At 52.4% G+C, this 10,902-nt stretch overlaps 4 protein-coding genes across 4 annotated transcripts; 3 read left to right on the top strand and 1 right to left on the bottom strand.

Annotated features, from left to right (window-relative positions):
- Positions 1 to 849: 849 nt before the first annotated feature.
- COCMIDRAFT_33386 (uncharacterized protein) lies at positions 850 to 1,372 on the top strand (the record flags this gene model as incomplete). The annotated part of the gene is made up of 3 exons (XM_007686107.1): positions 850 to 939; positions 994 to 1,253; positions 1,309 to 1,372. 3 exons carry the CDS (start codon positions 850 to 852, stop codon positions 1,370 to 1,372), a joined length of 414 nt encoding a protein of 137 aa, XP_007684297.1.
- A 1,050-nt stretch (positions 1,373 to 2,422) lies between these two features.
- Positions 2,423 to 4,448, bottom strand: COCMIDRAFT_1981 (uncharacterized protein; the record flags this gene model as incomplete). Its single annotated transcript, XM_007686074.1, has 2 exons — positions 2,423 to 4,251; positions 4,316 to 4,448. The coding sequence occupies 2 exons, from the start codon at positions 4,446 to 4,448 to the stop codon at positions 2,423 to 2,425; spliced, it is 1,962 nt and encodes a 653-aa protein (XP_007684264.1).
- Positions 4,449 to 5,288: 840 nt separating this feature from the next.
- COCMIDRAFT_1980 (uncharacterized protein) lies at positions 5,289 to 8,538 on the top strand (the record flags this gene model as incomplete). The annotated part of the gene is made up of 3 exons (XM_007686073.1): positions 5,289 to 5,468; positions 5,531 to 7,569; positions 7,623 to 8,538. The coding sequence occupies 3 exons, from the start codon at positions 5,289 to 5,291 to the stop codon at positions 8,536 to 8,538; spliced, it is 3,135 nt and encodes a 1,044-aa protein (XP_007684263.1).
- Positions 8,539 to 9,479: 941 nt separating this feature from the next.
- COCMIDRAFT_85278 (uncharacterized protein) lies at positions 9,480 to 10,699 on the top strand (the record flags this gene model as incomplete). Its single annotated transcript, XM_007686128.1, has 4 exons — positions 9,480 to 9,607; positions 9,664 to 9,736; positions 9,788 to 10,496; positions 10,557 to 10,699. 4 exons carry the CDS (start codon positions 9,480 to 9,482, stop codon positions 10,697 to 10,699), a joined length of 1,053 nt encoding a protein of 350 aa, XP_007684318.1.
- Positions 10,700 to 10,902: the final 203 nt, after the last annotated feature.

Below are 10,902 nucleotides of genomic sequence, written 5' to 3'. Positions count from 1 at the left end.
GCATTCGCATCGATAGCCTTCAAAACTAAACGTTTAGGAGGCCTGGGTGTGTCCAGCTGGTGCCATGAACCCTTAGATCCCACACTTTATTGGCGGTTGATCTTGGTAGGGCTTGAGATACATACAGCCGTACCTAAACTTGCAGAGTTTGCTTCTTTTTTCTGTACCCTTGTCTATCGCTCATGCCCGTCAGCAGGGCTTTTGGTCTCAGAACATCATGGTGACCTGGCGGCCCGAAACATGCAGTGTGGACATTGTCGTAAGAAACAAGCCTAGCACGTGCTGGCACAGCTGGCGCCAACGAGAGAGGGTGGATGATACCGAAAGATCTACGGGTTATCGCGACAGCACATGCAAGCAGCGTATGTGAAGCGGACGCCTTTGTAATAAATCAAAGTGTTGGCTTCAGTATGCAGCTAACTACCGTTACCGTCTGTACGGGAGGATACGCGAGAGCCAGGTGACCCACCTTGTCAGTGGGATCGGCGGGAACCAAAAGGCCGAACATTCGCTGGTTGCGAGCAAGGTTGCGTTAACGAAATGGCGCTCCGGCCCGAACGAGTAGTGGTAGGTATGAGTCGCTACCCGTCAAGGGATGAAGCGCAGCACATCCCGCGTCCCTGTCGCTGTGGCTTATGCACCCTGTTACGACAAGACGTAGGATACTGGTGCCCCGTTATCACGTGACGAAGCCTCCGTGGGATCGACCGGTTTCTAAGGATCCTGGCTTGAAATATAAAGATGAAAATATACCTTCGGATCCCCTACTTTGGCCATACATTTTCACATCCTAGTCTGCGTGTCGCTGGCTGTCGCAATCCACCGAGTTTCGAAACAGAGTTGCCAAAGATGTCAATGCCCCCTCTTCCTCAGAGCGCTGACAAAAGCGCAATCTGCGCTCGATTGGGCCTTAGTGATCGTATTCACAAATTGCTCCTGGTAAGAATACAGACCAGGTCCTAAAGAAAACTGCTGATACATCGGCCCGCGTAGAAAGAAGCCGAAATCGCTCGAGACGCACTAAGCAGTAATCCGTACAATTTGACAGACCAGTCCAAGACAGACCCGTCCGTATGCGAGCCCTACAGGTGGGATGAAATATCAGAGACGGCAAAGCATTCTTGTGTGTTGATGGTGGTTCGCGATGCCTGCCCTGAGACTCGTCCATATTATTACATGGGCTGTTACAGAACCGCAGTCAACGAAGAGAACTGGGTCGCTAGATGGTATCTTTGGCACAGCTTCCGCTACAGGTAGGTTAATCATGGCCATGATCTGGAACCATAGCAGTGCTCACTATATTTGTAGGGACAACAGACCGAGAGACAGAAACGCAAACAACAATTCTTCGTCAAGCCGAGGAGGTGAGTAGCATAGCACAACGAGCAGGCCTCAAATGTCCCACCGCTCGTCTGCCCTTACTGACAGAAAGCAGGGACACACCTGTACTATGACCCAGCGCGCGATCACTTCCGGCGATGAAGCTGAGTACTGACCTCGACTTCGAAGCAAGCCATAATCGTTCTTTTTCGGTCTCATCAAATGGATCTGCGACACGGCCTTTTTTATCTGTAGATGTCAAGGAAGCCTCGTCATCGCTCCCAGTGCCAGATGATACCGGTGGTGTTATTCGAAGGCTCTTTCATATATTCGCTTCATTTGCATTAGCGACGGTCTTTGGTTGTTATTCCTTACCTTTCCTATTAATGTCTAGCGCGTCTTCCTTTGTTTAACCCCTGGATTCAAGTCGGCCAGGCCCCATGTTGTACGTTTTTCTGTAGTATTGGACTGTGTCTTGAAGGGACAATATCACTTAATGCTTTTTACGCAACTCTGAATCAGAAGTGCTCTTTCAAACGGGGATATCTGTGCTTCTGCATATGTCTCTGGCTCTTTCGATTGCTGTCATAGCGATAATGAGATATGTGGTGGAGATAAAGTTCTCAAGAAGATGGACGAGCTGCGGGTTAAGTGGGGCGAAAACACGGGCTAGGTTGCTTAGTGCCGAAGTTGGCCCAGCTAGCAATGGCACGATAATCTGCTTGGAAAGGCACAATAAACAATCATTTCACCAACCTCAATGTGTAATAATTGACACTTGAGCCGGCTAAATAGCCTGGAAATTCAGGTTCCAGCACTACGCAGATCTTTTCCACCATCCATCGTGAGGTTATTTGAGGAGCTTCTTATCTGTGAATTGCGATATGTACAGAACAACGGCATTATGTGATGGATAAAAGTGACCCTTCACCAATTGCTGAATCAAATACACAGACAGAATGAATTTCTTACTCTGATAAAAAAAAAGGCCCTGAACCGCTGACTTAGAGTCCAAGGCTCCTGTATCCTGAACGCCTTTCGCTATGCAAAAAGATGTATGATATTTTACCTACAAAAAACGACTGCATCCCGGTAAATTGGTTCACAGGGCAACATTTGAGGAGCTACGCGCTACTTGTTCCCGAAGTGCCGTCTGGTATTGACGACGTGCAGCGTCTATCGCTCGAAGCAGAGGATCTACGATTTGATTGACAGCCTTCGCTCCTCCTCTAATAGCCTCAGGGTCGAACTTGCGCTTTTTGCGTTCTCTTTGGTTAGAGAACTCGTTTTCTTTTCGCGCGTGCTCGATCCTGGCCGCACGCTCTGCTTCTGCCATGTCAGCAACAGCCTTGATGCGGTCAAGCGATTTGTCGAGTGTCTCAATGAGCCTCGCAATCTCGTTTGCACGGTCGGGGTCTCCCGAGTAAAACACTGCCCAGAAATAGTGTAAAAATTCGACAGTGGTATTGTGGGTCATGGTCAAATTGTCGAGGACAGCTTCAGAAACATGAAGCTCCTTTGCTCGCTCGGCGGTAGGGATAGACTTGGATGAAGAATAGTCATCATTGTGCAGATGCCGCTTCTTGAGAGCCGTCAAGATTTGTGAAGAGGCTGCTTTCCGTGATGATCTACTGCCGACTTTTGTCTTCTTTTTGGGAACAGATTCCTCTTCGTCGCTACTGCTCTCATCGTTGACTTCGATAAGGGAATGCAGATCAACTTTAGAAGCCTGGCCAGTGTTGCCGTCAAACTTGCGAAGATCTTGGTGCAGAGTGGATAATGCCTCTGCAGGAGTGCGCTTCGTGTATGTCGCAGCACTGGTCGATGTATGCACACTTTGTCCAGCTGAAAAGAACCGACTTTGATCGTGTACCTTGAGTACTACTCGATTGTCGTCATCGGCAAGCTGGAGATCACGCAGCTGCAGCTCCTTGTATGTCTCTTCATCGACCCCGGCTGGCCCGTGTCGATTTGCATCGGAAGGTGGCACCTCCTTCATCATCTTCTCGCTCATGCGATTCAGGACGCGGAGAATGGGCGCCTTTTCGTAATGGGCTGGATTCATGGTGAAGTCAGGCCGGTTACCTTGTTTTTGGCTGTGGTTGTTTTCGTTGGCCTCAATATTGATAAAAGTAGGGATAGAGGCAGCAAGCAGGTCCAAGGAGCTATCTGCTGTTTCGTCGTAACTCAAGTACTTGTCCAGCTTGGGATCAAGCACGTCCTTGTCTTGGATGCGTTCGCCCTTGAGCTTTTTCATCAATCGACTATGAAAAAACCTTTCCCAAAAGTCACCCTCGGTGAGTGGGGGAACATTTTCATTGTATGCTTTTTGGACTATTGGGTGCTGCCTGAAGAGGAGCTCGATTTGCTCTTTGGTCAAGTTCAACATCAGAGCACCGTTGACTGATTTTGATTTGATAACAGACAGGACATTATAGGTTCCTGTGGCCTGAGATCTCTCTGTGGCATGCGACCTCAACATGTGCACCCGGGTTGACCAGAACTGCATTGAGAATTGCAGGACCGAGACAGAATCAGGTTTCTCAAGAAGAGCGCGATCAAAACGTTGTCGAAGAGCCGGACTGGAATTGAGCAATGACATTTGTAGGGCCGTGTCGGCAAGCAGCTTTGCATCGTCATAGGTGTCTTGGTCGCTTTTGGTTGGTGCTGCAACGGTCTGGGCCATGGCCATAGCGGCAGATGGGCCGCCATCGCCTTCACCTGCCTTGGCCGCTACCGGCGCAGGTGAAGGAGCAGCCTGTTGCTTTGAGCTTTCGATCCATTTGCGCAGGGCGCCGGTTATGGTTTGCTGATCGTCGCGAGCGGCGGCCGAGGTAAATGTAAGGGTGTGGTTACCGGCTTGGGGCGATGGCTCTTTGACGACGATCTTTATAGAGGCCTTTGCGGAGGTAGCAGGAGTTTGCTGCAGATCTGGGCGCAAGTCAGCCGCCTGGATGTTTTCTGGGGCGAAGAATAGGCGTGGGTGGGGACATACTTGCGATGTCTGCTATAGCTATTGAGAGGGGAGGAAGCGCGCCACTGGCCGACCTCCAAGCCACCGTCTTGCCATCGGCAGAGATGGAGACAGTTCCGTCCTGCTTCTTGTACTGTGCGGCAGCGTCAGCCATGGGCGGGTTGGAGGGGGATGCACGGCGTGGGTAAGTCTGACGCGGTAGAAGAATGCTAGACTAGTTTGGGGTTCCCCAGATTGACGCGCTGCACGTGACCACGCATCACCTGCCCTTGCGCCATGGATTGCTTTTGGGACGCGTTTTGTAGTAGTCTGTCTGGTACTCGTCTAGTCCAGTGTCTACACAGTGAGAGCAGTTTACAGAGCCAAGTCACGAGACATACACACACACATAGCCTTTTCTCTTTGTCAACATATGTAACCCCAGTACTCACTGACTTGTCCCGGCCGGCATGTACATACATACTACTTTTACTAAGAGCAGTATTGCGAAGGGCATGGCACGGCATAGTGTAAGCCAAGCCCGTTGACGCACATTGTGGCGCAACGGATACATATCCGTTACACCCTCAGCACCGGCACTGCCTGCGCTTCCCGCTTACATAATAATACACTGGTCGTCATTGGCGGGCACCGCACAGTGGGTGTAGTTCCCAGGTGCATTCGTGCCTCTGTGCTACCATGGCCAGCACGACAGGCAGCAGGCAAGAGGCAGCGTAAACATAGACGCCGCAAGGCCATGGCAGCAGTCGGGCGCGGACAAGAAGTCCCAGACATTGGCTGGACGATTCGTGTTTGAGGCATTTGACGAGGCCTGTTCCGAACCGTCCTGGATCGCACAGGGCGCTAGTGTGGAACACGGGGCCCTACGCATGTGCCATGATCAGGCTTGCTCACTTTTGGACGGCACACTGCCATCGCAGAAGCTCTCTTCTGTACACCACTGTCTGCTTGGATGATACGCATCCCTTCCTCCGCCCTGACATCCTAATTCACAATGTTGCGCAACACCCTGCGCCAGTGCTCTCGCAAGCTCCCGGGGAGCGCCCCAGCCAGAGCATCTTTCACCACCTTCGCACAGCCCTCGAGAACAGCCATTTCGACATGTCGCCGTCCTCTTGCGCTTACCCACCGCCGTCCCTATGCCGTTTCGGCTGAGGAGACCAGCAAGGGCGTTGTGTGTGCCCATTTACGCCCCAGATACAAACTCTTCGACCCCAGCTAACGATGACGGCATAGGACCCCAACGACTCGTTCCTCCAGGGCAACACGGCAAACTACATCGATGCCATGTACATGCAGTGGAAACACGACCCCGAGAGTGTTCACTACTCATGGCAGGTCTACTTCCACAACATGGAGTCTGGCGACATGCCCGTGTCGCAAGCCTTCCAGCCGCCGCCCACCATCATGAGCTCGCCCCAGGGTGCTACGGCCAGACCGGGCATGGGCATGGCCAATGTTGAAGGCACAGACATTATGAACCATCTCAAGGTTCAATTGCTTGTCCGCGCATACCAGGCTCGTGGTCACCACAAGGCCAAGATTGACCCGCTCGGCATTCGCTCAGAGGCTGAGTCTTTTGGCTACAACAAGCCCCGCGAGCTCGAGCTTTCCCACTACAACTTCACCGACAAGGATTTGGAGCAGGAAATTGAGCTCGGCCCGGGTATCCTCCCCCGCTTCAGGACAGAGTCTCGCAAGAAGATGAAGCTTAAGGAGATCATCGACGCCTGCGAGCGCCTGTACTGCGGCTCCTACGGAATAGAATATATTCACATCCCAGACAGGGAGCAGTGCGATTGGCTCCGTGAGCGCATCGAGGTCCCCACACCGTTCAAGTACTCGGTCGACGAGAAGCGCCGCATCCTGGACCGCCTCATCTGGGGCACAAACTTTGAGGCCTTCCTGGCCACCAAATACCCCAATGACAAGCGATTCGGTCTTGAAGGTGGTGAGAGTTTGATTCCTGGCATGAAGGCCTTGATCGACCGAAGTGTCGATTATGGTGTCAAGGATATCGTCATTGGCATGCCCCACCGTGGACGTCTCAACGTGCTCTCCAATGTTGTCAGGAAACCCAACGAGTCCATTTTCAGCGAATTTGCCGGTACCGCTGAGGCCAATGAAGAGGGCTCTGGCGATGTCAAGTACCACTTGGGTATGAACTTTGAGCGCCCCACCCCGTCTGGAAAGCGCGTGCAGCTGTCCCTTGTCGCCAACCCGTCCCATCTTGAGGCCGAGGACCCCGTTGTGCTTGGAAAGACCCGCGCCATTCTGCACTACAACAACGACGAGAAGGAGGCTGTCAGCGCCATGGGTGTTCTTCTGCACGGTGACGCTGCTTTTGCTGCGCAGGGTGTCGTCTACGAAACTATGGGCTTCCACCAGCTGCCCAGCTACCACACTGGCGGAACCATTCACATTGTTGTAAACAACCAGATTGGTTTCACCACGGATCCTAGGTTTTCGCGCTCTACTCCTTACTGCTCCGATATTGCCAAGGCCATTGATGCGCCTGTCTTCCACGTCAACGGCGATGATGTTGAGGCTGTCAACTTTGTCTGCCAGCTCGCCGCCGACTTCCGCGCCGAGTTCAAGAAGGACGTCGTCATCGACATGGTTTGCTACAGGAAACAGGGTCACAACGAAACGGATCAGCCTTTCTTCACTCAGCCCCTCATGTACAAGAAGATCTCGCAACAACCTCAGACACTGGATATCTACACCAAGAAGCTCCTCGAGGAGAAGACTTTCACCAAGGAGGACATTGATGAGCACAAGGCTTGGGTCTGGGGCATGCTAGACGAGAGCTTCAACCGCAGCAAGGACTATGTTCCCAACTCTCGAGAGTGGCTCACCTCTGCATGGAACGGCTTCAAGACTCCGAAAGAGCTTGCTACCGAGGTGTTGCCTCATTTGCCGACTGCCATTGAAGAGTCACAGTTGAAGCACATTGCCAAGGTGATCGGAGAGGCGCCAGAAGACTTTAACGTACACAAGAACTTGAAGCGTATTTTGGCTGGTCGTACCAAGACGGTCATGGATGGTCAGAACATCGACATGGCTACTGCCGAAGCGTTGGCATTCGGAAGTCTGTGCATGGAGGGCCACCACGTCCGTGTTTCCGGACAAGACGTGGAGCGTGGAACCTTTTCTCAGCGCCACGCTGTTCTTCACGACCAGGAGACAGAGAAGACATACACACCCCTGCAAAACCTTAGCCAGGACCAGGCAACATTTACCATTTCCAACTCGTCTCTCAGCGAATACGGAGTGTAAGTGATGACAAATTTTGTTTTGATGTATCGTGGTGACTAACCCATTCCAGGCTCGGTTTCGAATACGGATACTCACTGTCATCGCCCAACGCACTTGTCATGTGGGAGGCCCAGTTTGGCGACTTTGCCAACACTGCTCAGGTCATCATCGATCAATTCATTGCATCAGGTGAAGTCAAGTGGCTTCAGCGTTCCGGTCTCGTTATGAGCTTGCCACACGGTTACGATGGTCAAGGTCCTGAGCACTCCTCGGGTCGTATTGAGCGTTACCTGCAGCTGTGCAATGAGGACCCGCGCATTTTCCCATCGCCGGAGAAGCTTGATCGCCAGCACCAGGACTGCAACATGCAGATTGCCTACACCACGAAGCCATCCAACTTGTTCCATCTTCTCCGTCGCCAGATGAACCGCCAGTTCCGCAAGCCGCTCGTCCTGTTCTTCTCCAAGTCGCTCCTTCGCCACCCAATTGCGCGCTCGAGCATTGATGAGTTCACTGGAGACTCGCACTTCCAGTGGATCATCGAGGACCCAGCACACGCTAGCGGAGAGATTGAATCACACGAGGGCATCAACCGTGTTATTCTCTGCACCGGTCAGGTTTACGCGGCGCTTGTCAAGGAGCGTGAGGCTCGTGGAGAGAAGGATGTGGCGATTACCCGCATCGAGCAGCTCAACCCATTCCCATGGCAACAGCTCAAGGACAATCTCGATTCGTACCCCAATGCGCAGAACATCATCTGGTGCCAAGAGGAGCCGCTCAATGCAGGAGCTTGGAGCTTCACACAGCCCAGGATTGAGACTCTGCTCAACCAGACGGAGCACCACAACAGGAGACACGTCATGTACGCTGGACGTAACCCTAGCGCATCTGTAGCGACTGGACTCAAGGTATCACACAAGAACGAGGAGAAGGCGCTGCTGGATATGGCCTTCACGGTCAAGCAAGATAAGCTGAAGAGCGAGTAAAGGAGTGCGTTGGACTTGTAATAGAGGCCAGGATCATGGTTGGTTGCATTGCTGGATTCCCCCCTTGGTGCAATGGATAGAGTGCGGGTTGGGGATGTGGGCTTTGCAGGGTTGTTCAGTTGAGCATTTTCATCACTGCGGATGTAGGTTTACTGTATGTAGAGTATCAAAAGCTGGATCTTACCTTGTTACGACAATGTCATTTGCCGTGGGCTGACATGGGGGGGGGGGTGCTCTGTTTTTGGTATTTCTTTGCTGGGGTCACGTGGGTGCGCGGATAAACGAAGGGGTGCGGGTAGGGCAGGGTGGTCGTGTGCCGTCACGTCCGCGGGTCGGAACAGGTCGGAAAGACGTCAGTGTGTGGTGGGGGAGCCAGCCCGCCCCGCTCACCCCTCGTTGCAGCCCCTCCACTTTTTTACGTCTCCGCACATGCATCTTCGCCTCCAACCACGCGCTCCCGCAACAAAGCGCGTCCATGTCCTCTCCTCGGCAATGCCCAGACACCCTCACCCATTCACCGTCGGCACTATTTGTCGCGACCGTCGGTCTTCCTTCGGATCACCCGTGGCTAACACATGCGGCTGGAGTATCGTGAAGTGTCCTGTGACGCCCGATCAGTTGCCGAGGGATGGCTATAGCTTGCTGGCTCGCTCCATTCCGGCCAACGCATCTGCCAAACAAATGCCACAGAAGTGTGGTCCGCCTGTCCGACTCTACCCACCCTGACTTCATAACAAACCTCAGCTCCGCTTTTTGCTTCAATTGAACCGCATAGATTTTTACCATCCTCCCCCAAGCTTCTCCATCTCCCACATCCATCATTCCCATCTTCCCTTCTCCGTCCATAACCCTTCTCCATTGCGCCTCACCCACACCCCCCTTGTAGCAATCCTCTATCGTGAACTGCATTATATTACCGCACACATACAGATACGCTCACAATGGCTTCCACCACAAACGGCGACAGCAATCCAGTTGCTCAGGAGAAGATTAACACCAACATCATTACCCTCACCCGGTTCCTGACTGAAGAGCAAACAAAAGTCAAGGAGGCAACAGGAGATTTCACGTGCGTTAATTTTTCCGGAGCATCTTGACACGGAAAAACTAACTGGTTTGCTACAGACTGCTATGTCACGCGCTTCAGTTTGCTTTCAAGAGCATTGCTTACTACATTCGGAGAGCGTCATTAATCAACGTACGCAAATTCCCTCAAAGGCCACTCACAACCACAAACTGACTTGAGCAGCTCACTGGTCTCCAAGGCACATCCAACACAACTGGCGATGACCAGAAGAAGCTCGACGTGATTGGCGATGAGCTTTTCATCAGCGCCATGCGCTCGTCAGGTCGCGTGCGCCTCCTCATTTCCGAGGAGCAAGAAGAAGCCATCATCTTTGACGAATACCCCAATGCGCGTTATGCCGTAGCCTGCGACCCCATCGACGGCTCCTCCAACCTCGACGCCGGTGTCTCCGTCGGCACCATCTTCGCCGTGTACAAGCTCCCTGAAGGCGCAAAGGGCACAAAAGAGGAGCTCCTCCTCCCCGGCACCGAGATGGTCGCCTCAGGCTTCACCATGTACGGTGCTTCCGCCCAATTAGTCATCACCATGAAGGGCGGCAACGTCAACGGCTTCACCCTCGACAACGCCTTTGGCGAGTTCATCCTCACACATCCTAACATGAAGTGCCCCAAGACACGATCAATCTACTCGGTCAACGAGGGAAACAGCATGTACTGGGAACAGCCTGTCAAGGAGTGGTGTGAGAGCTTGAAGAACCCTCCCGAGGGCGGAAAGCCATACAGTGCGCGTTACATTGGTTCCATGGTCGCAGATGCGTACCGAACACTGTTGTACGGAGGCATCTTTGCTTACCCTGCTGATAAGAAGACACCCAAGGGCAAACTTCGTATTCTGTACGAGTGCGCTCCTATGGCCATGGTTTTTGAAAATGGTACGTTCTTTCTGTCTCTCTTGGGTTTGGTTCTTTACATGATGCTAACGAATTATTCAGCTGGCGGTTTGGCAGTAAACAGCAGCATGAAGCGCATGCTCGAGGTTGTGCCCGAGCACATTCACGACCGGTCTGGTATCTTTTTGGGCTCAGAAGGAGAGGTACAAAAAGTTATTGATGCGCACAAGAAGTACCAGAAGTAAATAGCCTATGGATGTTTCACGTGATTTGGGACGAGAGCAAAAAAAAGCTAATCGACGTATCTTTGCAAATATATCCTAGTAGTAGTTTTATATGAGGTTGCGTAATGGCGTGAAACTGAATGATATCCATATCCGTGCCAAGGCTTAGCTTATTAAGCTAAGTCAGCTGCGCTGACACTCGCCGCAGGCGAGTGCCGACGCTC

The sequence above is a fragment of the Bipolaris oryzae genome (genome assembly GCF_000523455.1).
Source record: "Bipolaris oryzae ATCC 44560 unplaced genomic scaffold scaffold_16, whole genome shotgun sequence".
Classification (NCBI taxonomy): Eukaryota; Fungi; Ascomycota; class Dothideomycetes; order Pleosporales; family Pleosporaceae; genus Bipolaris; species Bipolaris oryzae.
Note: the sequence above shows the minus strand (reverse complement) of the source record. Positions and strands in the feature narration are given on the sequence as shown.